The 27918-nt window shown below is 42.5% G+C and overlaps 1 protein-coding gene across 1 annotated transcript; it reads left to right on the plus strand.

Moving 5' to 3' along the window:
* Positions 1-462: 462 nt before the first annotated feature.
* Positions 463-27855, plus strand: FNDC7 (fibronectin type III domain containing 7). Its single transcript, XM_065890666.1, has 14 exons — positions 463-525; positions 1032-1050; positions 4833-5087; positions 6200-6460; positions 8477-8734; positions 9366-9620; positions 11264-11521; positions 12082-12336; positions 13634-13888; positions 15479-15739; positions 19123-19152; positions 22780-22805; positions 23283-23409; positions 27647-27855. Exons 1-14 carry the CDS (start codon positions 463-465, stop codon positions 27853-27855), a joined length of 2532 nt encoding a protein of 843 aa, XP_065746738.1.
* The last annotated feature ends 63 nt before the right edge of the window (positions 27856-27918 follow it).

Below are 27918 nucleotides of genomic sequence, written 5' to 3' on the forward strand. Positions count from 1 at the left end.
ACCAATCACTTTGTACTGAAACAACAATAAGAACAACAAATAAAGGTGAAAAAGGAAAAAGAAAACTGGTCAGGATCCCCAAGTTTAAAAGGATCATTTCACTATGTCAATAATTTCTATACAGCTTCATAAAATTTTTATTTAGAAAAGAATTTTTAATAGAAAAGGGGAGCATTCTACACATCACCTTGAAACCCATGTTACAGTAGCATTTTGACCCGCTTGGCATAGCTTTCTTCCACTCTCTTCTTTTTTTTCAGTCTTTGCAATACCTGTACCTGCCAGTCTCCAGGTGCCCCTCGTTACAGGTCAGCTCCACACAGAAGGGGAGGAGCTACTTCCCGGGGTCTGTTCCCAGAATCACAGCCCCACATCCCAGCGACAAACAGTGCTGCCCACCCAGGGACCAAAGAGGACCCTGCCCACTTTGTTGTGTGCCATGTGAGTGCTCAGTCCAACAGGATGGCTGGTGGACAGGTGAAATGTTTGTCTGTGATTGGATTCAGTCTTATCTGCCTTAATATGGTGAGTTCACCATTCCGACCTACCTGCAACTATTTAGGGGGAAAGAAAGATACATTCAATATCTTTCTCTTTTTTGAGGGCCTCAGGGGTGGGGAGATGGAAATCAAAATACTTTGGAGGCATACCAAGATTGTATATGTTTGTGCGTTTGAAATTTAATGCAATTTACTAGTGAAAGAAAACAAGAATATCATTATGTTTTAAGAACAAAGATTTCTGAAGAATCCATCAGCAGCTACTGACTTAGTTCAATAGGCAGATTCAGGGAGAAAAATGAAACAGTAATGTGATCTCTCTCCATCCTCTCAATTTTATTTAGGATTGTGGTAGATTTGAGTGTTGGAAAATAATTTGTACAAATAAATACTGTGTGTGGATTGGAAGATTTCTCACACTATGTATAAACATGTTGTGCTAAGTATATTACTGCTCTGATTTAGGTTTTACATTTCCCCAAATGGTGTTTTTCTTTATGGTTCTAATATTCTAAACTTTCCTTTTTTCAGGTTGCTTCAACAAAAACAGGTAACATTCTCTGAAATGCAAGTTTACCCTCCCCATATTTGATTTTAATTTCCATTGTTAATTCCTGGGCTACCCTGAAATATAAAGGCTATACCAGGAAAAATATTCAACATTTTCTGAGCACTCACACTGTGAGTGTAACTGGTAAGACAAATACATGGATCAAAATTTAAAGATACATCCTCATAAGATATTCTTCTTGAGTACTGAGATGTATAGAGTCATGCAGTCATAGATTTTTCTCAAACATGGTTAACCATCAGTAAAGTATTACAATGATCATCATTCCAGTCAAAGAAACAAAATTTTAGTAAAGAGCCTAATTTGTCTTCTAAGGAATTAGAGGAGAAAACTAGAAACAGTTTTGATCAAAATTCTCTAATAAAAGATTCTCTAATAAAAAGATTAGATTCTCTAATAAAAAAGATTTTATACTTCTAATATTGCATCCTTAAAACCCGGAGGTGGAAAAAGGCTTTATTTTAAGAGATTTTATCACCATTTTTCTTGAAAAAATGACTGAAGGCAAGGATAATTTCTCTACAGGCCTCTCCTGGCTCATACATTCTAGAAATTTAAGTCCCTAGAATGGAAACTTATGTTCAATGGAATTTAGATTATCTGAAGGAACCATATAATATCAATTATATCACCAATAAAATCTCTTAGTAATTCAGCACAAATAAGAACAAAAATTATTTATTACTTTGTATATACCACAGAAAAGGAATTGTAAATAAGGCAATTAAAATGTTTGGTATAGATTTTTGGCTGAGCCATAAAATCTGTGCTTATACAATAGGTTTTTAAAAATTATTATTTCATGCTTTATTCTTACTCACTTATTCTTGAGACACCTTCAGGATTGACCAGGAAGCTGTGAGAAGGACTATTTGGCCATAAACAAAGTGATTTTTAAAAAATCAGTGGCCCTTCGATTGGATAAAATCTAGTTCTGCTGTCTCTTAGAGGGTCCCAGGACCACAGGACACACTGAGCCCTCAGAACAGGCCTCTTTTTAGTCCCACGTTATCCACACTATTCGGGAAAAAGAAAGGGGCAGACTGATATACCGGTGATGCTGTTAATTGATTCATCCTGTCTTTTCAATAGATGTGATGTGTTTTATTGATACTGTATAGGAGGTTTCATTTGGGGTGAGTGTATTCTGATTCTTTTTGGGCTCTGGCATCGGCTGTTTATCTGTGTCTGGCCACTGGGGCCACGTGGTCTAATTTAGATCTCTGAGTTGGTAGAATGCACAGATACTGTGACTCAAAGGGTTTCATTTTTGACTAATCAGAGTGGTTGATTGCAAATCTAAGGAATAAATTTTTCTCTTTCATCAGTGCAGTAAGCGGGCCAAATACAGAACAAAGAAAGAGTGAAGAACTGCTGCTAATTTATGGAGACTTACACGTCCTGCTCAATCTTCTCATCTCTTTAAGGGAAACATAGTACAGAGGTGTTGATCTTTTTTCATTGCTGTTACTGGTCAGATCCTGCTCTAGAACCATGTGTAAACAGGCAATCTGTCTCTCCAGCCCATGCTTACCCCAGAGTCTCCATAATCCCACCTTCCCTGGCAGCAACCCCTCCATGGCAGTGCCATGCAGTCTGGCTTTTCCAAACCCCAAAATTGCTCGTCGTGGTTCACACAGACACACACACACAGACACACACACACACACACACACACACACACACACACACACTAACCCTTCCTACCTTTCAATATGCCCTTACATTCACTATTTTACTTAATCATTACCATCTTAAGATGTAAGTATTTTACATTTCAAAGTAAACTCAAAGATGTAGGAATTATTAATATTCCATATACTCAAGGAAGAAAACTGAGACTAGAAGAGGTTAAATCACTTGTACGTGTTCACAGACAGAAGTAAATGGCAGAGCCAGGGCTCAAACCCAGCATTCTGAAATCCAAATCCTTTGCTATTTTCCCATCATGAAACCCCGCGTTTCATCCTGCTGATACTGGCTTCATGTACTACTATGCTGGGCAAATGTGCCCCTCCCAGCTCAATTCCATACAACAAATTTTGTGGAGTCCTCAGGCCCCTTGACAGGCCTGTGGGGAGATAGCCGGTGTCATGCCAGCCTTTTAGATGCCTTTCAAGCCACTCCATGAAGGCACTGTCACGACAATGTCTAGTTTGGTTGTCATTTATCCAGGAAATTCGTCCATTTCAATGAGCAGGACCAGCTAACAGGAGATAAGATGAACAATGGGGACAAAGGAAGCAGCAGGGATTGAGAGACACCGCAAAGTTAGAGGAAAGAAGGTATTAACAGAGAACAAATAACGTGGGGAGCAGAAAAGGGATGAGTGTGTAGGAGGGATAAATGTGAGACCCCTGCGGGGGCTTTCTATCCTACAACAGGGAGGGGACATAGGCGCTTCCCACAGAGTCAGCTTCTGCTGGCAAATGGCTAAGATGAGCCCCTGCAACTTTTGCCCAGCATTTATAACCATCATAGTTTTCTTTTGATGGCAAAGGAGACAGTCCTGGGTGATGTTCAAGGAACGTCTGGCCAGTGCACAGTGGACTCTTTGTTCATTCTTGCAGCGTGGTTATTTCTGAGATGCTGCCAAAGCCAACTTTCTGGGCTATGGGTACAGAAAGAGAAGTTGTCTGTATCACGTTTTGCAGGTTAGGGACTGTTGGAGGGAGGGAGTTGATACTGGCAAATCACACATTTGGACGGTATTTACTTCTCCTCTTTGCCCTAGAGTTTTGTTTTGCACTTTAGTTTTGACCTTGGCATATAGTGATTTTACCCAGCAACTGCAGTACAATAAATATAAAAGACCAGTTGCCAGCTTCAAACCTAAAACCCAGATATTTTTGTTTGACCTTTTCTTCTACTTGGACCTCCTACACCCAGGGCATTTTTGAGTCCGTGGAGTTTTGCAGAGTAGTAAATCTGATTACCACGTTGTATCTTCTACCGCATGCCTAAAGTATAGGAATGCCTTGTGTAAACTCATGACATAAGCATTCATGGCCTCCTGGCAAACCATGGCCAGGCCCAGGTGAGGAGGGACCCCGGCATCTCATTCTTAGGCTGGAGCAGATGTTTTGATAGAGAAGGAGAGAATAAAGTTTATTTTTATTTTATATAGAAGAATCTAAAAATTGTTACACTCTGATAATATTAAAGACAGTATGCTCAATTATAAAGCAAAGAACTCAATTCTCCCCCTTCCTCCATTAGATTAAATGCCACTTGGAAAATGTGCAAGGTGCGTGGGTGGAAATCACAGCCTCGACAGAGGTGGGGTATGAAGGTGGACCCTTGCTGGAGACGTCGCATAGAGGTGGGGCAGGGAAGGGAGGCCCGTGACAAAGCATGCCTGGGGATTCACAGAACGCCAGACTGGATTAGCCTCCAGAATGGGAGCCCTCAGTTTCTCTCTCCCTCCCCTCAGAGTTCTTCTCCCAAATCACTCCCTACTCTTAGTTAACTCTTTTAAAAGTACAAAAAGTGCAAATTATCCCGGAGGCAACTGGGAAAAACCTCTTTGAAGTCCCATTCCTGAATGGGAGGTTTGAGCTTTCTTGCTCTCTTCTGGAGAGTAGCTTTGCCTTACTTTTCCTCTGTTTTTTGTTTGTTTGTTTGTTTCTTAATCTGGAAAACAGGGGCAAGGTTTATGTCTGAAGGATGACATGAGAATGACTTAGTTTGAAAGTAAAATGATGAAAGAAGTAATCCTTACAGGTACCCTAGCTAATGTACACCTTCAAAATCTCTTTCAGCTCCCAAAATACCCACTATCGATCAGGCATATTCAAAAATCAGCAACAGTATCACTGTGGAATGGGCTACAGTGCCAGGGGCCACCGGTTACCTCCTCACGGCCAGAGACGGGAACGCTGTCATTGAAACAGTGGTGGCCAGTTCCCCAGGCACTGTGACAGGCCTGAAGGCTGCAACCTTGTACCAAATCACCATCAGATCCATCAGTCCTGCTGGGAGAAGCCAGGCATCGCCTCCAAAACAGGCAAAGACAGGTAGCTGGATGCTCATCCTCTGTTGAGCAATTGCTTGTGACGTGGATCAGTTATACTGAGGATGCAAATGCATGATGTAATTCTGTGTCATGTGAATGTCTATGATTCAAGGCCCAGAAGTGAAAGCCACCAAGTGACTTTTTTTTGGAATTCAAATGTCTGTGGAGGAGGTGGTATGTAAATTCCAGATGCTTTGGAAAATAAAACCCATTTCTGGGTATCTTTAAAAGCATCCGTGCTTTTAAATCTCTGAAAAAGGGATTTCTGTTTCATTTTGTTTGTTTTATAAATTTATTTATTTATTTTTGGCCTCATTGAGTCTTTAGTGCTGTGCGCGGGCTTTCTCTAGTTGTGGAGAGCGTGGGCTACTCTCCGTTGCGGTGCACAGGCTTCTCACTGCAGAGCGTGGGCACTAGCGTGCGCGGGCTTCAGTAGTTGTGGCGCACGGTCTCAGTGGTTGTGGCTCGCGGGCTCTAGAGTGCACTCTCAGTAGTTGTGGCACACGGGCTTAGCTGCTCCGCAGCATGTGTGATCTTCCCGGACCAGGGATCGAACCCGTGTCCCCTGAATTGGCAGGTGGATTCTCAACCACTGCACCACCAGGGAAGCCCAGGGATTTCTGTTTTTAACCTCAATTATCCATAAAGACCATGTGGAGTAAAGAACACATAGAAGTGATTTTGCTGCACTTTGACTTGTTGGAAATAAAACTATTTAGCGTTTGTCATCAGCATGACTTAAATTGATTGGATGAAGTTGTACCTCAGCGTGTTTCTGAAAGGTTGTGTGCATGTTAAAATAGTATAAACTATCATTCCCCCCATTGATTTATATTATGATTACAGGGAGGTTTTATCTAATTTCGTACCAACTTCCAGTTGAAGGTATGCCTAATATTAGAATTTCTCTGTTCCCCCTTCCTCTGCTGAGTCATCTGTAATTAATACACATTTAAATAACAATTGTTTAATGGAACTCTGTCATGAATCCTATTGCAAAGTAAATAATTTTTTCATAATATGGATAATCAACCTCAAATTACCTATTCCTAAATTTGAATTAGCCTCTCTTGCACTTTCATAACACAAATGCACAGGTTTTTGTCTTTGTAGTGCTGGCTGCACCGATTCTACAAGTAAGCTCTCCAAGTCCAGACTCTATTCTTGTGCAGTGGGAAACCGTATATATGGCAACTGGATTTTCTGTGTCCATTATGCGAGCTAATGGTTTGGGGAGAATATGGAAAGAAAATACCACCAACACCTCCTTGACATTCACCAGTTTAGACGCTGGGACTCTCTACACCATAAAGGCCTATGCGTGGAATGCCAGCGGAACACCTGGGGATGACTCCACCTGCAATCAGAGAACAGGTAAGGACTTCGCAGCTCAGTCCCAACCTTCTCCTTTTTGATTAATGAGAATGGCTGTGCATTGCAGTCACTGAGAGCAGCATTAAGTGATAAGTACAGAGCAGCTGGCAGCAGCTATTTAAATTTATTATGAGCTTATTTATAGTGTCTTGATAATTCCTCCTCGGTGGTTTAAATGCTTACGGCATGTGTAAAGAAATGCTGCTCAGGGCTTCCCTGGTGGCGCAGTGGTTGAGAGTCTGCCTGCCGATGCAGGGGACACGGGTTCGTGCCCCAGTCTGGGAAGATCCCACATGCTGCGGAGCGGCTGGGCCCGTGAGCCATGGCCGCTGAGCCTGCGCGTCCAGAGCCTGTGATCCGCAACGGGAGGGGCCACAACAGTGAGAGGCCCGCGTACCGCAAAAAAAAAAAAAAAAAAGAAATGCTGCTCAGAGCGCACAGAGCATGGCACCACCCACCCAGAGCCAACTTATTTTCAGCTTACATGTTCAATATCACACAGTAGGAGATAATTCTTATTAGGTTTACCAGTCACCCCTTGTCCCTTCATAGGTTCAGACCAGGAGTAGAGACAAAAAGAACTGGGCCAAACAAGAATTTATTCAGCAGACATTTAATGAGTGTGTCCCCACTTTCAGCTGGCATTGCTCTGGAGGCACAGCAACAAAAAAAGCAAACTTCCTGTTATGGCATTTTGTGCTGTGGTGGGAATCAATATTTCAGATATATTTCCCAAAGTCCTCAGTTTGGGCCTGAGGTCAACGAGAGGCTTCCCACCACCTCTCCTCCAGCTATAGGCTGAGAAGCTGATGCATGGTGTGTGTTCTCACAATCCCCATTGCAGGGATACCTGACCGGGGGGCATCCTACTACATGATAACTAGATGCCCAAACTGAGCTGCTGCTCTGAGCCAAAAGAATGAGATGGAGAGAGAGGGAAGGAGAGAGATTTTTCCTTCTCTTGAGGCAGAGTGAGTCATCCTCTGACAATATGGCCTAGGAGATGCCGGACTCACCAACCAGAATAGCTGTTTCATCTCTTGGGGAGGACCAAGGATAAAGTGGAAAGAAACCAGAAATGTTCTCTCCAACAGTTCCTACTTTGGAGGGGAGTGGAAGCCCCATTGTCTATAGGCCGAAGCAGAAATGTAGGGAGAAGTGAAGGGTTTGCCTTTTATATTACTTCTCCAGGTAGAAATCAGAGCAAGGTGGCCCTAAGGTGATCCATGATGGGCCTGGTGAGTCAGGATGTCTGTGACAAACCAGTCTCTCTGGGCCTCTTCCAAGACATTCACTCATTCTTTCTCTCCACAAACATTTATTGAGGGCCTCAAGCTTTTTTAGGCAGATAAGCCTGATGAAAGGAAGGCATATTTCTAAGAATGCAGAGGAAATCGTTTTGGAGATGCTAAAAAACTGCCTTCCTGTGTGACCATCACACTTGATACTTTCCTTTTTTCCCTTTGATTTAGAATAGAAAGTCTTCTCTTCTGTAAACAGCTGTGACCTAAAAGCTCTTACATGTCTTAGCACGTGTCAAAAGTAAAGAAGGAATGTTGTTGAAACTAATCTGTTTATCAATCTATAGGAGAATATTTGACCTACCACTTGATAACATACCCACATGGCCCTCTTAGCCCTTCACATTTATAATTTCATTTAATTATTTCTATCACTTATCAAATTGTGCGTTCACTCATTCATTTATTCAAGATATTTGTTTAGTACCTCTATGTGCTAGGATCTGTTTTACAGATGAGAAAAATAAATGAATAAATAACAAAAAGATTAAATAACATGGCCTAAGTCATATAGCTAGTTATGAGTTTGCATAGTTAATGGGAGATGTGTTACCAGTTCTCAGGTACCCTAAATCCCAATTTTATGCTTTGTACACTTGCAAGTATCATATGATTGGAGTACTCCATCCTCCAAGCTCTGCAATATTGTTAGGGCAAATCTTACTTGGGTTCTTGAGGTTACTGCAAAAATCTTAATTGTTTCTCAAAAATGTAGGTCCTCGTGCTCCTGCCAACATTCAAGTCTCTTTTGATAGTGGTTCTCTGAGGGCATATGTTTCATGGGCACCAACAGAAGGAGCTTTCAACTATACCGTGATGGCTTTGAGTGACTCTTCCAGGCTGAGCTGTAGTACGACTTTCAGTTCCTGCACCATCTCCTCTCTCCAGTGTGGAACCGAGTACCTGATATCAGTTTTAGCAACTAATGATGCCGGATCTAGCAGATCAATTTCAGCAGTGACCCTGAGAACTGGTATGTAAACGAGAGTGAGATCACTGGGGGGTTGGTAAGCCAAAGTGACTACCATTAGGGAAACAAATAATCACATGACAATGTTCCAGAACACTCTAGAACAAGCAAAAATGAAAGCCTGTTCTAAATGAAAGTGTTGAGTTGGACTTTCTGATGAGTTTGAATAATGTTGATAGTGAAACCAGATCTCGTGCATTGGAAAAAACACTGAAAATTAGAAAACCTGGTTCCTATTCCAGATCTTTCACTAATTAGTTTATTTTCTTTTGCATTTGTAAAGTTGTAAATATTCTAGGATCCAGTTTGAGTGATACACAACTCTAGCTGTGCAGTACAGATAGTGGTCTCTTATTTACATCATGTTTCACAGACCTAGGCCTGGTAGGAGCTATTTTTTTAAGATAAAGATGGAATGTCTATAGTTTGGAATATGTGTTTCGATATCTTCCCACTTTCATTCTCATCAAAGAGATAAAGACATACATATGTGGAGGTCTATGCTTCAATTTAGAAATATCTGTGTGTTTGGGGGATGAGAACTAACATTTAGTGAAGAGCTACTTGCATAGAAAGATGCAAAGAAAATCTCTTGCAGTACTCTCACAACTGTTTATTATTTATCATTTCCTAGTTGCTTGTGCACCTGGAAGGGTGACAATCCAAGAAGATCCCCCTGGCCACCTGTCTGTGGTTTGGTCCAGCGTGCATCTGGGTGATTACTATGTGGCCTTTGTGAAGAATGACGATGGCTTGGAAGTACACTGCAACACCTCCCTCACCCAGTGCAATTTCTTATCTGAGTGTGGCTTCACGTACTTTATTAGTGTTTTTGCCTATAACAAGGCAGGACAGAGTCCTTTGGGTGATGTGTTTAATTATACCACAGGTGAGTTGCACTTGATGCTTGTAAAGGGAGTTGAGTTCTGAGTTCACGAAACTCAGCAGCAGAATGGATCATCCATTGCACTTATTGACTTACCTAGACCACCTGGGAGCCATTCTAGGGCCAAGAATGGAAAGTGAATCTCTTCTTTCACATCCTTTCCAGACTAGGGAATTTGGACTTCGTGGACTCAAGCTTAATAAGAATGAAAGGTTTAGGAGTGAAAAGAAGGGAAAGAATGTTTTTATTCAAGCTTGCTCTGAAAAGTTGAACCCTCCACCAAGATCTACTCAGTGTTCAGCCCTGTGCTGAAGGCTGAAGGGGAGGTGATCCTTAGGTCTCAGAGTTCACTCTTTCCGCAAGCCCAGAAAACAGGGATGCAATGGCAAAGATTCTACAAGGTGTGGAGGGCTTTGGAGTAGGACACCTGGGTTTAAGTCCTAACTTGACCACCAACTCATTTGCAAAATGGGAATAATGATGTCTACCTTGCTAAGTTCCTTAGTATCTGCTACTGCAAAACGGGACAAATAATAATGAGAACATGAGTATGAAAAGGTCTTTGTATATGAGAAAAGCACAATGCAAATATTTTTATTAACATCATTATTATTGTTACTATTATTCTCCACTAGGCTTGGGTCTTCAAAGGGCAGGGATTGTATTTTATTTATCTCTCATCCTGAATGCTTATCATAGTATGACTGGCATATGGGAGATGCTCGATTTTTAAAGAATGAATGGAGTGAGTGACAAAATTAATTATATTGACAAACAAGAATAATATAACTATATAAATAATAATACTAGCTGGAATACATTTTTAATATTTATTTATTTGGTTGCGCCTGGTCTTAGTTGCAGCAGGAGGGCTCCTTAGTTGTGGCATGTGAACTCTTAGTTGTGGCATTCTTGTGGAATCTAGTTCCCTGACCAGGGATCGAACCTAGGCCCCTACATTTTTACCAAGATGAAGGAATCAAATAATAGGTGCTTTTGGAATTTAGAGTCAGAGGCTATCAATAAGGTCTCAAGAGCACAGGAGGGTCTACCGGAGGGAGTGGCCTCTGGTAGAGGCCTTTAAGGATGGTGGAATGTAGGTGGGGCAAGAGCATTCCAGAGAAACCCCATGTGAGTTAGACACTTGTCAGAATTTGTCTGTGAGGTAGCGTAGGGCCTCTTCTAAAATCTACTAATACAATGCTTCTTCCCCTCCTCCACCCCCTAGTTTTATCTAGTTTAGTGTCTGGAAAGACTGATAGGATCTAAAGTTAAACTAAACATGATTTTGTCAGGCAGAAGAAGGGAACCTCATTCCAGTAGCACGAACACAATCTTTGAGGCATAGGGAAATAAAAGCGCGTGTGGGAATTGAGGGGTCTGGTGAGGCAGGGGATGGGGAGGGGCAGCTGGACATATCGACTGGGTAGAGTTTGTAATAAGCTTGAATGTCATGCATGGAGAATTTACCCTCTACGTAGTGGGTGTTAGGCCAGGATTGGAGCTGGACAGACCTGTGGGAGATTGTTGCAGTGACTTAGGATGGTAGTGCAGAGGCTCTGGGCACAGAGACGCCAGGACTCAATGCCACTCTGACAGCATGGCTCCTGTACTGACCTCCACTCTCTCTCTGTTCCTGCTTTCAGCCCCCTGTTGTCCTGGCGACATTAACCCTGTGTTGGTGTCTAGTGACAGAGTAGAGATCGTCTGGTCTCCTGTCCGTGGTGCCGAACTTTATGAAACCAAGGCTGTAGATGGGTTCAGCGTGGTTGAATGCAATGACACTGTTCCGGCTTGCACCCTTTCTGCTCTAGAGTGTGACACCAAGTACAACATCACGGTGTATTCCTTCAGTGAAGTCCGGGGCAGCAATACATCGTGTACTTCCCGATTTATAACCACAGGTATGATACAGGAAAGATTTCATTCATTGATTCTGAACGGCTCCCCCCAGCTATGTCCCTCAGGAAGGGCATTCGGTGAAAAGGCTAACTGCCATTAGCCACCCTGTTGTGGTGACCCTGAGAGCCCCTGTCTTACTAAGGAGATGCAGAAGAGAAGGTGGAAGAGGGAAAGAGGACAAAACGGAAATAGGAGACTATGGGGAGAGTGGAAGGTTTTGCTAGAGATTACCTCAGCCATTCACTTCCTCCTACCTTTGGGGCGCCTGCCTGTATTCACACCATGAAGGTTAAGACCACAAATGTTTGCCCTAATTACATTCGCTATTGGAGTTCAAATGGCTCCTTAACATTTTCTAATTAGTCCGACGCTATGGGAACCCAATACCATATGTCAATGTCAACAAGGTTTCCACACAAAGGCTCTATGAATTTGCCCTATGTGCATGGTATGGTCGAAAGTAATGATCTCATATGGGGTGGGAAAGGTCAGTTTTAGACCAAATGGCACGTGTGATATTTTTGATTCTGACTGTTCCAATTCATAATCTAAAATCTCTTAGCTCCTTGCAGTCCTGAAATCAAAAATGTTTCGAAGGATGCCTTTTCCATGATTAACGTGTACTGGCGATCCACTAATGATGAGGCCACTTACACGGTGACTGCCCAGGGAGAGAAAGGGCTGCACCGGTGCAGCAGCACGGGAGAGTCCTGCACCTTGTGGGGCTTGCCCTGCGGCTCAGTGTTCTCCGTCACCGCTGTGGCTGAAACACCAGCAGGACGGAGCCTGCCCAGCTACAGTGTGCCCTTAGAAACGGGTATGTAGCAACCACAGCCTGAACCTCAACTTCAATGGGGTCCTTAGGAATTGTTTTAGGACATGAACTTTCTTATTTGATTTACCCTAAGTGTGATAGAAATACCTTAAACTCAGAGAGGCCTTTCAAAGAGCCCCAGTCTTAGAAAACTTTCACACAGGTTCTGTAAAAGTATCATCTGAAGGCTCTAATATATTCAAATGCCAACATCGAAGGAGGAATACATTGACTCTGCAAAAACATTTATTTGAATTCGTATTCCCCCATGACACAATCTACCAAAACAACTAACAAGTGACCAAGTGAGCTAGTTTATTATTTATTTCTTTAGTTCAGCCCTTTCAAATCTTTCTCTAAAAACTGATTTCTGAGTTTCAGTTTCCTAATTGCTAGAAGGGGATAATGGCTTTATCGGGTGGCTGTGAACATTACGTTATTTATGCTGCCCAGCACTTAGAGTGCCCGATGCACAGTAAGAGCATGATAAACGAAAGCTGTTATTGCTTCATAGCATTGTGTGTGAATGAAATTTAGCAAATTAAAGCCTTTGGACATTATTTTCTCTTATATACAACGATAGATGGCACTTTAGACTCGATAAGTTGAAATGTAAAGAGCAGCATAACAGAGACAATGCCAAATACGCAGGAAGTTTCCAGATATTCTATATCCTGTGTAATGGATCTTTGAAAAGTTGAGCATTGGTTGTGGTAGTCTTAGGTGGCTAAGAATATTTTGAGCTTTTATATCAGCTATGTACTATGAAATGCATGAGAAAGGCAAAATACATTTCATTGCAAACGTTAAGATATATTGGGAGAAAAGGTGAATGCAACCATTGCTTTAAAATTTGCAGTTGGAATTGTTAAAGTTGGAGAACAACAAAGGGTTTCTTTCTTATTCTGAAAAAAATTGGGGAGAATCTCACACTACCCATAGCCAGTTATTGCGCTGCGTTCTTGGGGAAAGCACCTGCTATATACAGTGATGTTAAATAACGTATCAGAGGGAATGAGATTTTACTTAACAAAAGAAAATTTTTAAAGTTTTTTTAAATTTATCCTTTTATTGAAGTATAGTTGAGGTACAATGTTATAGAAGTTACAATATAGTGATTCACAATTTTTAAAGGTTATATTCCATTTACAGTTATTAAGGACGTTTTGATTAACAGTTGAAGGTTTGAGAAATTTAGGATCTTGAATGAGACACAGGCAAAATACCATACTTTGTTAGTTTTCACAAATAACCCTCACTGGAAATAAATCCCCAATTTTTTTCTCTTTCCTCATTTAAGTGCCGTGCTGCCCAGCCAGTCTGACAGTAACTCAGGTCACACAATCGGTAATCAACGTGAGCTGGACTGTTGGGACCGGCGCCCAAACCTATGTGACAGCTCTGGAGTCACACACTGGACAGTCTAAGTGTCACACCCATCAAAACCACTGCCTCCTGGGATGCGTCACATGCGGCATCAATTACACAGTGGCATTAAAAGCAATTAGTGCCACTGGGTTGACTGCGGACTGTGGCTACCAAAGTTATTCCTCGAGTAAGTGAATTCTAACCTCTAGCTCTAGAGTAGCAACAAGGACTTTGACTATTATAGATCCAGACATAGCCTTTCCATCTCATTTTAAAAGATGCTGCATCTCCACCAAGCTTGCATGGTAAGTTCAGATTACTTTCTCAAATGTTTACAGTTTTCCTCTTGACTTAGGACCTCAGAGGTTCAGAGGCTTCTGTTAGTAGTTGGTGAATTAACTCCCCTGGTAACAAGGTTCAGGTGTACTTTTTCTGAAAGAAGGATAGGTTTTTATATGACCCAGCTACCTTCAGCACAGAGTAACTCAGTCTGGCAGAGTTTTCAGAAAGCATTTAGATCACACATTCTATTTGGCTTGAATTTTTCTTTCTTCTTCTTATTATGCTACTACCTCACCCTTCTAAACCACTCCAGCTTCTTCTATGGTTTCTTATTTCAACAGGTTAACAGAACACAGTACTGCATCTTGCTCTTCACAAAGACCAAGCCACTAGGAAATAGTGGGAGAAGTAGGGAGTGGTACAGGGTTAGCAAATAAGATTTCTCTGGTGTAATTCTAGTCCACGGAAGTGTCTGCTTGGAGAACTGTTTTGAAAAAATCTTCTAAGGATGCTTCTCAGGCTTAATGGGAGAGAGTACGATGACCAGTTAGCTGTATCTGCCCCGAGGCATGGGGTGGGAGAGTTGAAATATAATTTTGGCATCCCAAGGTAGTAGAGTGAGTCTTCAACTAGGAGTTTAAAGACCTGGCTTCTTAAGCCGCACCGCGTTATCTTATTCTCTGATTCCATTTCCTCATTGGTAAGAGAAATAGTAATGATCATGATATGAAAGCACTTAAAATGTGCTACACATACATAAGCTGGATTATTATTCCTTTTGGCCTATTAGCTTTCATTAGGTTTGCTGCCTAATTTTTCACCTTGATATCCAGTTCTGGAAATATGGCCCATTGCTTACCTTCACACCTAAAAAACCTTTTTTTTTTTTTAAAGAATAAATCAAAGAAGTCTATCTGTAACTGAATTTTTTATTATTATACAATAGCATTTTTATTTTAGTTACTGAGGAATCCACCATTTGACACCTAATATGTGGCCTGCTCAAGGTATTCAGGAAAAGAGAAAGGAAAAGTACCCAGTCAGCTAGCATGCGTGAAGAGTGGACCAGCGACAGGAGTCATGCTACTCAGCTCAGCAAAATAGGTCTTTTCAGTTAATGCTGAATGCACTTAATTATATTTAAATTGAATCCCACTAAAATCATATGAAAATAGGGCATTATGAAAGATCTTGACAAGAATTCTGTGCATTTGACTCATAAAGTTTGAGTCATATACAATACATATCTGCCAAGCGTGGACTTTTTGGCCTCACCATTGTTCTCTATTAAAAACTCATGCCCCACCTCACGCTCACACATGGATTTCTAATCATGTGACCCACCACAGAAGGAACTTGAATACTCCCTCAAATCTTGCTCTAATCCTTTATTATTGAGTAGGCTACTTATGTTGTTTCCCCATAGTAACAAAGGCCAGGTTTGTGGTGATGGTGGAATAGTGATGTGTTTGTTTTTGTTTGTTTTATCCTTCAGGTTCCTGCTGCCCTTTGGGGGTGAAATTATATAGGCTGGTCCCTAATGGCATCCGGATCCACTGGCAGGCCTCCAGGGGCTCTGCCAATTACAGCACTGACCTCTATGGTTCCAAAGGCATTTTCACGTGTGCCCCAAGCGCTGGCCTCAGTTTCTGTGATATCACCGAGATACCCTGCGGGGATGTATATACCGTGATGGTCTCCCCAGTTGCTGAGACAGGACTGAAGCTTACTTTCTGTCCAAAAAAAATATATTCAGGTAGGACAAATTATGACCCTTTATTTAAAACTAGCCCTCAACTCAATCTGTGAATTAAGACTCAGAACAATCACACTTATTCGCTATGTAGGAAGGTCAAAGAGGGCATGACATTGTGTACCTCCTGCAGGCAGATTCTGGCTACTGGGGACCCCAAGCTTCTTTGGAATTGTGATGCTTTATTATTACTTGATTTGAAGACACTCCTCTCCTCCCTCTCTCTCTTTTCTCCTTCAGAAAAAGGACCAGATGCTTGCTGCTTAAACAGTAAAGCAGATTTAAAATGATTTTCTGCTTTGAGATTTGGGGATAGGTTTGTAACATAGCGTTAGAGATCATGACAAACAACCTAAATGTTTGAAATAAGAGACTTGAACCTTTATTTGCACAGATTCAGACTTATGACTGAGGGAGAGTTGGAGGATCAGAAAAAAACAAATTTATAAATCATAAGCTAGGTTTGGAAATATGAGTGGGCAGACAGTCTGTGATCACAAAATACACGAATGTCAGCCACTGCCATCTCACCAGAGCTGGCAGAAAAACATTAGCAATTCCCCTGCTCTGTATTCCAACACGTTCTGCTACCTTGCCCAGGGCATAGTCATGTATTTTTCATATATTTCTAAAACAAAATAAAATGAAGAGATGATGAAGCCCTAGAACTTTGCAGGTGAACACAAGAAGAGGAATAAATATTGGCTCAGAAACTTTACTAATAACCAGAATCTAAAATTTCCAATTATGGGTTGGTGACAAGAAGGTTCAAGATGGCTTCTGGTGATGGAATGAGACCAGGTCCTCTTCAGGGGGTGTTCTTGCTGTCCTTGGTTGTCATGCTCTGATTCCTTGCTTTTTCATTATCTTGTCCAGAGGACAAGCTGGCCCAAAGCATGGCCCTATGGGAAGGGCCAGGAATAGGTTGCTGGGCTGAGGATGAGCTCTTAGGAAGAAGAGCCTACAGGTCAACAACAATACTTCACTATATTTGCATAATGTTTTGAAATTTATCAAGCGTTTTCATATTCAATATTTCACTGAATGCTCAAAATAGCTCTATGAGGTAGGTTCAACAGATTTTATTATCTCCAATATATAAATGAACAAACTGAGACTCAGAGGCTCCCAAATCTCTACCTACAACCCTTCTCTTCTTCTAACCCCTAAATCCATATGCAAATGTGTTATATCTACTTAGAGATAAGACCCAGGCATTTCAACTCCTCAAGGCTAAAAGGAATTTCTGATCTTCTGCAGTTTTTGATCTTCTGTCATCCTTGTTTCAAGTACTCAAGCTGAAAACCCAGGAGTCAGCTTCCCTCTCCCTCACCCTCCATGTTTTAGTAGTCTCCCAGCCCTGTCCTGTTCACTCCATGATGGTTTCTAAATGGTTTCCAACTTCTTCTCTTCATTCCTGTAGCTACTTCAATATTTCAGGGTCTTACTACCTCTCCCCTATGCTACTACACCAGACCTGTCCTCCTGCCCTCTTGCCAGTCTTCATACTATTGCTAGAGTTGTCATTCTAGGACACTGACCCAACTATCTTTCTTTCATGCCTCAAAATCCTCAGAAATTTTCTATTGCCCCATAGAATAAAATTCAATCCTCTGAGCATGGCATTTAAGGTCCCTTACAATCTGTCCCCCATCTGTCTTTCTGCACCTGCACTATCCAATAGAAATTTAATGCAAGTGTGGAAAATTTAAATTTTCTAGTAGCCATGTTAAAAAGGTAAAAAGAAATAGGTGCAATTAATTTAATAGTATATTTTAGTTAATTTTAATCCAAAATATTCTACTTTTCAACATGGAATCAATATAAAAATTTTATATATTTTTTCTATACTAAGTCTTCAAAATCTTGTGTGCATTTATTTAATACAGCACATCTCAGTTCAGAGTAGCCACATTTGGAATGCTCATAGCTACATGTGGTAAGTGGCTGCTGTATTGGACAGTACAATTCTAGGTTCATTCTGCAACATCTCTCCTGAGAAGACTCCATTCTCTAGTCACATGGAACAATTCACACACATCTGCCCGTGGCACACACACATACCATGGCACATCATGTTTCTGAGGTAATGCAGCACTCCTCTCTTTGCCTGGATTTCCACCCCACCTCAACCAAGGGAACTCCACCAGCCCAAACTCTCCCTCCTCTCTGAAGTCTTCTCCAGTTCTCATAGTCTGAGTTCGTTTCCCTCCTTTATGACTCCACCTCACTCTTATCTTCACCACACCATATTACTGTGAGTTGAATGTGTGTTATTTCTGCTAAACGATAATCTCTTGGACTCTCAGTACTTTGCATGTAACTGTTGCCCAATACATTTTAAATTTAAAAAAGAATGAATAAAAGAGCATATGTGTTTGTCTATGATTATACAGCCAGTAAGTGAGTGATGGAAGTCTGTTCTTTCTCCTACTTCATACTCACAATTCAACCCTTAAAGAGTCATTCCTCTGATAGTTTGTTAGTTGGAACTCTAATACCTTTGGTGGGGTGTTATCCCAAGCCTGTAGCCATTTCACTTTAGTAAGGGTTGGGTGTCTAGACTCAAGTTAAGGAATCTACCTTTGCTCTGTCTCCCTAGTAAAAACCATGCATCTGGGGGAAGGTTTTTGATTTTGTTTTTTAGTGTGTGTGTGTGTATGTGTGTGTGTGTTTTTTCTCCAATATCAATGGTGCCTTAATCCTGTAATTAGGATGATACTGTAATTGATAATAATGACTAATATTTATTGAGTGCTGTGTGCCAGACACTATTCTAAGGGCTTTACATGTATTAACTCAGTTGACCCTTATAACAACCCTATGAGGTTATTTTTTTTAATTAATTTATTTATTTGGCTGCATTGGGTCTTCGTTGCTGTGTGTGGGCTCTCTCTAGTTGCGGCGAGCAGGGGCTACTCTTTGTTGCGGTGAGTGGGCTTCTCATTACGGTGGCTTCTCTTGTTGCGGAGCATGGGCTCTAGGTGTGCGAGCTTCGGTAGTTGTGGCTCGTGGGCTCTAGAGCACAGGCTCAGTAGTTGTGGCGCACGGGCTTAGTTGCTCCGCGGCATGTGGGATCTTCCCAGACCAGCGCTCGAACCCATGTCCCCTGCACTGGCAGGCGGATTCTTAACCACTGCTCCACCAGGGAAGTCTGAGGCTGGCATTCTTATTCTTACCACTTAACAGATAAACTGAGGCACAGAAAAGTCAGGTAACTTGTCCAAGTTCATACTGTTAGCAGGTATCTCCTTCTCTTATCCCCTAAGCTGATTCTTACTCATTCTTTGGTTCACTTTCCTATTATTCTTTCTTAAATTATATCTACACCATCTCAAATACATCAATAAATATATTTTAAATGCTTGTGTTTTTATTTATTACAGTAACCTGCTCTGGAAGTACACTTGGAATGGGTAAGTCATTTTCTCATGGATACTATAGAAAGGAATTTTTTTGTTGCTCTTTAAGGTGACTTAAGTCAGGATCAAAGCTGACTCTTCAGGAACTTCCCTGGTGGCTCAGTGGGTAAGACTCTGCACTCCCAATGCAGGGAGCCCAGGTTTGATCCCTGATGGGGGAACTAGATCCTGCATGCATGCTGCAATGAAGCCCTCATGCCGCAACAAATATCCTGTGTGCTGCAACAAAGATCCTGTGTGCTGCAACTAAGACCTGGTACAGCCAAAATAAATAAAAATAAATTCAAAAAAAAACAAAGGCTCATGCAGCCCTTAATATTAAAAAGAAAGCTGACTTCAATTAGAAAGGCAAATGCTTTCTTTCTGTGATGCGAGGGGTCCTTGCTCTCCTCTCCCATAACATTTTCTCCCCTATTAGATTGTCTCCCCTCAGATTCCACCAGTGGAGATGAACTCCTTTGGATTCTGAAATTTTTTCAGTCTTCCAGGGCCCCACAGGAAAATGTAAATATGTTTCAGAGAGGCAGCCGCTTCCTCTCTCACTTCAGAGAGTGGTTTCCAACCCTGCTATACACTGAGTCACTTTGAGAGCTTAAGAGTAATTGATGCCTGGGCTCTATCCCCAGAAAATCTGATTTAATGGGTTTGGGATAAAGTCTGGGCATCAGGGTTTCTAAAAGCTCTTTGGGTGATTCTAAAGTGTAGCCAAAGCTGAGAACTGCTGCTTTAGAGCAGACCTTTGCAGACCTTATTGTGCATCCGAATCACCTGGGGCCTTGTTAAAACCAGATTCTGATTTGGTAGGTGTAGGAAAGATCTGAGACTGCACTACAAACAAGGTCCGGGTGATGCTGGCAATGCCAATACTGCTGGTCTGACCTTACTTTTTTTTTTTTAAATTAATTTTTGGCTGCGTTGGGTCTTCGTTGCTGCACACAAGCTTTCTCTAGCTGTGGTGAGGGGGGGCTACTCTTCGTTGCGGTGCGCGGCCTTCTCATTGCGGTGGCTTCTCTTGTTGCGGAACCCAGGCTCTAGGCGCCCGGGCTTTAGTAGCTGTGGCACGTGGGCTCAGTAGTTGTGGCACACGGGCTTAGTTGCTCTGCGGCATGTGGGATCTTCCCAGACCAGGGCTCGAACCCATGTTCCCTGCATTGGCAGGTGGATTCTTAACCACTGTGCCACCAGGGAAGTCCCTAACCTCACTTTTAGTAGTCAGCTGTTGGACTCTGTTAACAGCCTGCAGAGAGCTAGGATGTCTGCTTTCAGTTTGCATGGGTGGACATGGCCAGCAGAGGAAAAGGGGTGCTGAAAGGGCAGCTGGAGTAAAGATAACCCTCACTGCCACTCAGGTGTGCTCATGGCTGATCCTGTCTAGGCTATTCGGGGTGCCCCACAGAGGCTACTCTTGGCTGGGGCCACGGAGATGACCACACAGAGCTGTGTGTGCTGACCCAGTAAGTAGCATGTACTGCTTTACGAGGGATCTTCTAGGAGGCCTGCTTGATTTGGGGTTGTAGGAAAACCCCCAGGGAATATTATCAACCCCAAAGTTCAGACGGGACATGTAAACACACATACACATAGACATGGCTGGCTTCAGAGAGTGTGAGTGGAAATGAAGCCTTCCTACCAGTAAAGCCCACCAGACAGCCTCCCAGCCTGGGCCAGCTCCCCTCCGAAACTTCCTTCCACTGGTAGGACACATGCTTCTCTGCGCTGCCTGTTCTCTATTTTCTCTCCCAGTCTACTACTTCTCTGAGCACAGCAGGACTCATGCTTTCTAATTCTTGCCCCACCTGCAGGTCTGAAATAAGAATAATCCCTATTAATTTTTAAAGAGTTTCTGTTTCCAGTGACTACAGGGAAACAGACCTGGCTTATTAAAAACAAACTGTGTTAGCATACGGTTTTTGTTTTTCTCTTTTTGATTTCACTTTGTTATACAGCAGAAACTAACACAACACTGTAAAGCAATTATACTCCAATAAAGGTGTTAAAAAAAAAACTGTGAGGAAAGTTCTAAATTATAAACAATTACTTTAAAAAACTCCCAAAGTACTAATGACCATAAGCCCCTGGTCTTCAGTGAAATGTACATGGGCCTGGGTCTGCATTCTTGGAAACTATTTCCAGTATTATGGCCATTTTAAATTAGTGTTTCCCCTGAGCCATAGAGGGGTAGTAGAAGTGTCTTGGGGGCCCCTAAGAGGTGAGGAGTGGTGTATTGTATTCTGGTCTTCCCTAAGATTTTGTTTTGTCGTTGTTGTTGGCCGCGCCATGCTGCATGCGGGATATTAGTTCCCCAACCAGGTATTGAACCCGTGCCCCCTGCATTGGGAGCACAGAGTCCTAACCACTGGACCGCCGGAGAAATCCCTTACCTAAGATTTTGTTAGAGAAAGAGTCGCAATACTTTTTTTTTTTAAATGTTTGAAAACCACCACTCTTAGACCTTGCTATTCATCAGCCTCACCAGAACGTTTGTTCAAAACGTACAATCTCAGGCCCCACCCAGATTTACTAAATCCCCAGATGATTCACATGCATGTTCAAGTTTGAGGATCACTGCTTAGACAGTAGTGTTCAAACTCTGGTGTGCATCAGAATCTCTTGGAGAGCTGATAAAGGATGTAGAGAACTAGGCCTGCTGACGTGGGTAAGACCTGGGCCTTCGTGTTTCTGTCAGGTTCCCAGGTGATTCTGACTCTCCAAGTTTGAGAAGCACTGCTCTAGGTCACTACTGTCCCCTTCCTCTGTCCCTCTGGGCTGGCCCTGATCGTTGCTTCTCCCTTCCTTAGCAATTTCAGTCTTCAACCTGAAGAGATCTGACCCTCTCTTTAAGGAGATCCTTGTAGGAATCCTGCAAGACTCTCAAAAAATGAGTATATGGGGGCCTCTACATCATACAGAATTCACTGTATTAAGGGAGAGATTCTAAATTGTTTCCAATTTCAGCATTTCTCCTCTCTATACACAGGAGTAGTCAGATTAGGTCCCTGGCTGACATGGGGCCTCCAGATACGCTAAGAGAAGCCTTGGGAATCTTTTTGTCTAAGAGTTTTGGTCTTGCTTTACTCTTGGATTATTCTAAAGCTTTTCAACAGCATGAATGGATTTTTTTTAAGAGACAGATCTGGATTCAAATCTGACCACCATCCCTTACCCTGAGGCAACTTGCTTCAATTCTAAGTATAGGTTTCCTCATCTGAAAATTGGAAAAAACTCCTCATAAGATGTTATGAAGATTAAAGGAGATATACATTGTTGGACACAATGACAGGCCCAAAGTAAGCTCAATTAATAAAAGGCCTGGGGGTGGAGAGGAAAGTTCTTTGTCCTGGGTCAGTAATCTGAGCTCAAAGAGACTCTTGGGGAGGATTCATTTCATCAAGCAGGAGAGAGAATACCTGCTTAGTTAGAACCTGCTGGTCAGTTTCTTCTTGCCCTTTGAACAGTTCAGATTCTCTTAATTTTGTTTATTTGCTGTGAAGTGCTGCAAAAATAGCATTTCAAATTAAAATGGTAATCTGAACCTCAGAGACATTTAAGGGCTTTTTAATTTAAGAAAATGTCTGCAAATTTAATGCATTTCGTGGCTTCTTCCCTTCTTTGCCTTTTCAGTGATTTACAGAGGGAAGAGAAATGCGGTGTGACATAGTGAACCATGGATAAAAAAAGAGACTTGACTAGTGAGTAATTTAAATTGAAATGGTATGATTCAAAGGCAAAGTTTTTTTTTATTTTGCTTTGCTTTAAAAAAATTCTTTCCGTATCTTTTTCAGAGTTTCCTCAATTGTTAGTGTGATTAGAGATGGAAAAGATCTATTAGAATACAAAATGCCTCTAGGATAGGACAAGCCCTTTTGGCCTTTAGAGAACCACTCTAGCTCCATTTCCTGCAGGAAGGTGTGACCTCACCTGCACGGGAGTTCAAGATCAGCTGCGGAGAGAACTCATTAGAGAAATGAATCCAGAAAGTCCTCTGGAAGGCTGCCAGAGTGAGCCAGCACACTGGGAAAGTCCTGGAAATGTGAAAGTTCTGCTTAGCAGAAATTCTTTATTTCACATTCAGACATACTACGGACTTCAGCACACCCACTTCATAAGCATTTCATCGACCCCAGCACTTGCCCTGTGGCCCTCTGGCCATTCAAGGGTTGGACACGTCCACCCCCAAAGAAGTCGAAATCAAGCCACCACACATAAGACAGCGCTCACCCAAGACGAACCTCCACCAGGACTTTGGCCAAGGTTGGATAGCAGCAGCTGCCAGGGCCACCTGTAGTAACAAACACCCTCAGCTCAAGTTAGGAGGAAGCTGAGCCACTTGCAGCCTTCACCAAGCCAAAGCATTGTGTGATGAGACCTCTGTGTGTCTGGGAAAGCAGAGCTGTTGGCCTGTTGCTGGAAGGACTGTGGTCATGTTTTTGAATGAGCAAAGATTTCAGATGGAGGGACAGCCAGAACCAGAGCCTCAAATGGTGGCAGAGTGACATAGGGAAGGACCATCAGTCTTGCTGGCTGTAGCCCCCGGTTACACTCTAAATGCTTTTTTTTTAATCTTTGGAGAGAAAAGGCAATGATATATAATATAAATCTGTTGTACCTAAAATAATTTTGTCCTTCAAGTGCCAGTAACCTTATTAAAAGATAGTGCAAGTAGGACTTGTGTAACACACACGTAACTAAAGTGTTTACTCCCCAGAAGCATAGCTGTGGAACTACGAACGTCTGTTGTTAGGAACAGCCATAAAACTCTGCCCAGAGGGAACTGGAGCGTGGAATTAGGCTTCAGGTACACTAGGAGGGAGCAGCACACTTCCTTTTCTATGTCTGCTTTCCCTTTCTGTGTAAGACTGATGAGAGATACTCCCCAGAGCAACTGCACTTGAAAAGGACATAGACGAAGACACGGATCCCGAAAAATGGAATTTGCTGTATCAGAGAGCACACACAGAGGAGGGCCAAGTTTTAGTTCACTTTTGTTCCTAAATACCAGTGTCTGAACAGGAGTCAGGCTAGGTGTATCGACATCAATTGGGGAACCCATTACCTAATATAGATTTCCGGGTACCACCCATGGAGTTTCTAACCCAGCAGGTTTGGGACCAGGCCTGGGAATGTATATTTTTAACAAACTCACCAAGTGATTCTGACATGCAGCCAGGTTTGGGAACCTTAAAAGGCTTGCCTTGGTGAGTTCTTCCTTGAAGCAACATTTCAATGATGGGAAGCTGAGACCTGTTAAAAGATAAACTGAGGCATATTAAAAATTTTAAGAGTTCATTTGAGCAGAAATTGATTCAAATTCAGCAGCACCAAAACAGAAATGGTTAGGAGCGCTCCACTGACAGGTGCTGGGGGCGGGTGTTGGTGGTGATGGGGCTTTTATTGAGAAGAGGCAGAAGCAAAGCAAGGATATTATTTGATTAGCTCTAAAGCTATGGCCAATAGCTATATAGCTATAGTGGTCGCCTTATTTGGGAAACCCTAGTTGGCTGTTTGTGATTGGTTGTCCTTAGATTTTGATTTCTTAACCTCGAGACCCTTACAGACTTAGGTTTTTGTTTGCTTAGGAAGGCCGCTAAGGTATGAGAACGACCTCAGTCTAATGGCCTCCTTGTTTAATTAACTTAACAGAAGATAGAGGGCTGTGGCATGTGAGGAAAGATTGGTGAGTAGATCTGGAGGGTTCAGAGTGGGTCCATGCCCTGTGAGGTCAACCATGAACTGAGGCAGCGTTCTGGGCTGTGGTTCAGAGCCCATGTGAGACTGCGTGCTGAGCCCGGTTGCTGGCAGGGTGTGCCCTCTGAAAAGAGTTGTGTCCATGGCTGACTGGAACAGCCAAAGAGCCGAGGGCAAAGGCCAAATGGAAGGCCAGGATCCCTGGTTCTAGGACACTAGGGGGCTGGGACCGGTACACTCATACCCTATAAATACCAGAACACAGAAAATGAAATGGCCTGTCTACTTAGCTAGGCATCTAAGTCTGGGCTGCTTTGGTCAGAATTTTGCAGAAGACAATGTGGTCCCCACTGGGTGAACATAAAATCAAAACATGGACGTAGCACATACTACATGCTTCTAAGTGCTTTTCACATACTCATTTCGTTCTCATAAAAACCCTGTGAGCTAGATAATAATATTATTCCTTTCTATATATAACAAAAATGAGACCCAGAAAGGTCAAGGAATTCATCCATGTTCTCACAGCTAACCAGTTGAAACACAAATTATCAGGGGGCCATTGATCAGACCTGCTAATCCATGATATTTTTATGGAAAATATTTCTCTGGGTTATCATGATTAAGTGATAAATTATTAGAGGAGAAGACCTGGGAATAGGATGGTGAGAGAGTGAACTGCCCTAACTCAAGAGATTTTACATTCAGCCCTCGATCATGGTAGCGGTTTATCAGCTCTACAAATTATGCAAAGCAGACTTTTCATCTCTGACAAGCGTTGGTGGATTTTACCTTCCATTCTGCTGTGTCGTGTTCAGGGAATTCAAATTCCTGTTCAATCTGTTTAGGCAAACCAACTAAAGGAGACTAGAGAGACAGCTCAGGAAGGTTATGTGAAACTAGGGGAGCAAGTGAGGTTAGGCAATGTGGTACAATGGAAAGGGCAATGGTTTTGGAGCCATCTTGAGGTCTTACGTGATTTAACTTCTCTGAATCTGTTTCCACATCTGTAAAATGGCAATAAAGATTATCATCTTGTTGGGTTATTGTGAAGTTTGAGATATTATACTCTATTCAACAAATAAATGCAATGACACTGGAGTGTTTCAAGTCACACTACTAATTAAAGGCAAAGCCAGGGTTTGTGGATCCATGTCTATATGCTGCTAACACCCACATTTGCTCCACTATTTCACACTGCCACCTTGGAATCTGGCCTTCAGGGGCATGAGTCACAGCTATACCCCATGTGACCCAAGTCAAACTTCCAACCCAGAAAGGCCTTTCTATGTTATCCAATGGCACCTGGTCATTCTCCTCAAGGGTAGAGGATGGAGGCACTTCCACCCACATCACTCTTCTGTCTTGGTTTGACCCTCTAGGACAAAGAGCTCCATTTTAGAAGGGTGAGTCTGTACCTTGTTTTTTTCTTATCCCTGGGGCCTCAACCCGGGTATACTAAGTAGAATCTGATTTAAAATTGAAAAGGGAGAGGAATGTAATGTGTGCATTTGTTTAAAATTCTGACCACCTAAGTGCATTCAAAATACGTTTGAAACAGGCCAGAGCTCCAGCTTGGCCCATACAAGACTTGCATGGAAAAACCATTCATGCCATAGGTTTTGCTTGAACCCATTTTATGGCTGTTTTTATTCTTCATTCTCCTTCTCTCTCCTAAAAAGCTGAAAAACAAAAATTGCCAGTTATCCCACAGACTGCCTTGTTGCTTTCTGTGTAGCTCAAGCCTGATTTCTTGTTCCCACTGCCCACTAGCTGTGCATCCTTGGCAAGTTACTTAACTTCACTAAGCCTTAGGTTCCTTGTCTGTAAGGGTTGCTTTGAGGATCAATGAGATAATCCACTTAGCATGGTGCCTGGCATATAGTAAGCCCTCAGTAAATGTTAGCCATTGTTATTACTAGTAGTGACTAACCATTTGTGCTTCCCTATGTGACCAACTTGAACCACTGGTTCTTTGCAAATGGGTGTGGGAAAGTCTACTTTCCACCAGTATACGATGGTTATGTTACAGTTGCGGGGGGGCGGTTCTCAGCAACTAAACTCTTTTAATTCATGATTGACTACTTGTTTTTGTTTTTATCACGCAGCTTGCGGCATCTTAGTTCCCGAACCAGGGATTGAACCCACTCCCTCAGCAGTGAAAGTGGGGAGTCCGGGAATGGACCGGCCGGGAATTCCCCTATGATTGCTTTGATTTCAAGTCTCAAAAGAACCATCTCAGGAAATAGATCTCTGCCTAAACTTTCTAAGTCTGAGCTCCAATCACCTCCTTTGTGAATCAGCAATCATTTCCTTCTTTTAAATCCTAAAACATTGATAGCCCCTCCCACATGAATTTATGTTTGTTGAATAATTATTATTTTATTGGTTCATTTATGTATATTGTCACCATTAAGGCATTCGCTACTTCAACCAGTTTTTGACTACCTTCGGCATGCCAGTAATTGAGCTAATTAGATTTTAAATTCTTCATTAGTGGGTCTTCTTATTTTGATTTTCCTGAAAGTCCTGCAGAGTTCTGGTCACAGTGGACGGCACCTCAGTTCTATACAATGATTATGTCCTTGAAAAATAAATAAAATAAACTTTTTGGAGGCTAAATTTTCTAATCGGTAGCTGACTGAGTGAAGAGTCTATTACAAACCACTTCGCAAAGTGAAGAACTCTTTTGTAAAGCGAAGGATCCCTTCCTTTTTCATGAATCGTATGCGTGAATTCGGGATTTCTTAAGATGGTATTAGCTCACAATCCGTCAGTACGCTTTCGCTTTCTGACGTCCCAGGACGTCGAAATTCGGTTGACAGCCTCCCGCTAGAGGGCGCGCAACTGCCAACGGAGATTCCACCCGCACTGCGCAGCCTCAGTCCAGGGATGGGCGGGAATCCCCTTACGGACGCCCGTGACGTCACCGAAGGGCGCGGCCCGTGGGTGTGGGCGGGGCCTTCCCCTCAGCGACGGGCGGGGCCCGGCCGAACCCCCTCTAACAGCTGAAGTGGGTTGCGAGTGGGAGGCGGCGGCTGGTCCTCAGCGGTGTTTGGGAAGATGGCGCCTCCG

This window comes from Phocoena phocoena, chromosome 1, assembly GCF_963924675.1.
Source record: "Phocoena phocoena chromosome 1, mPhoPho1.1, whole genome shotgun sequence".
NCBI classification, from domain to species: Eukaryota; Metazoa; Chordata; class Mammalia; order Artiodactyla; family Phocoenidae; genus Phocoena; species Phocoena phocoena.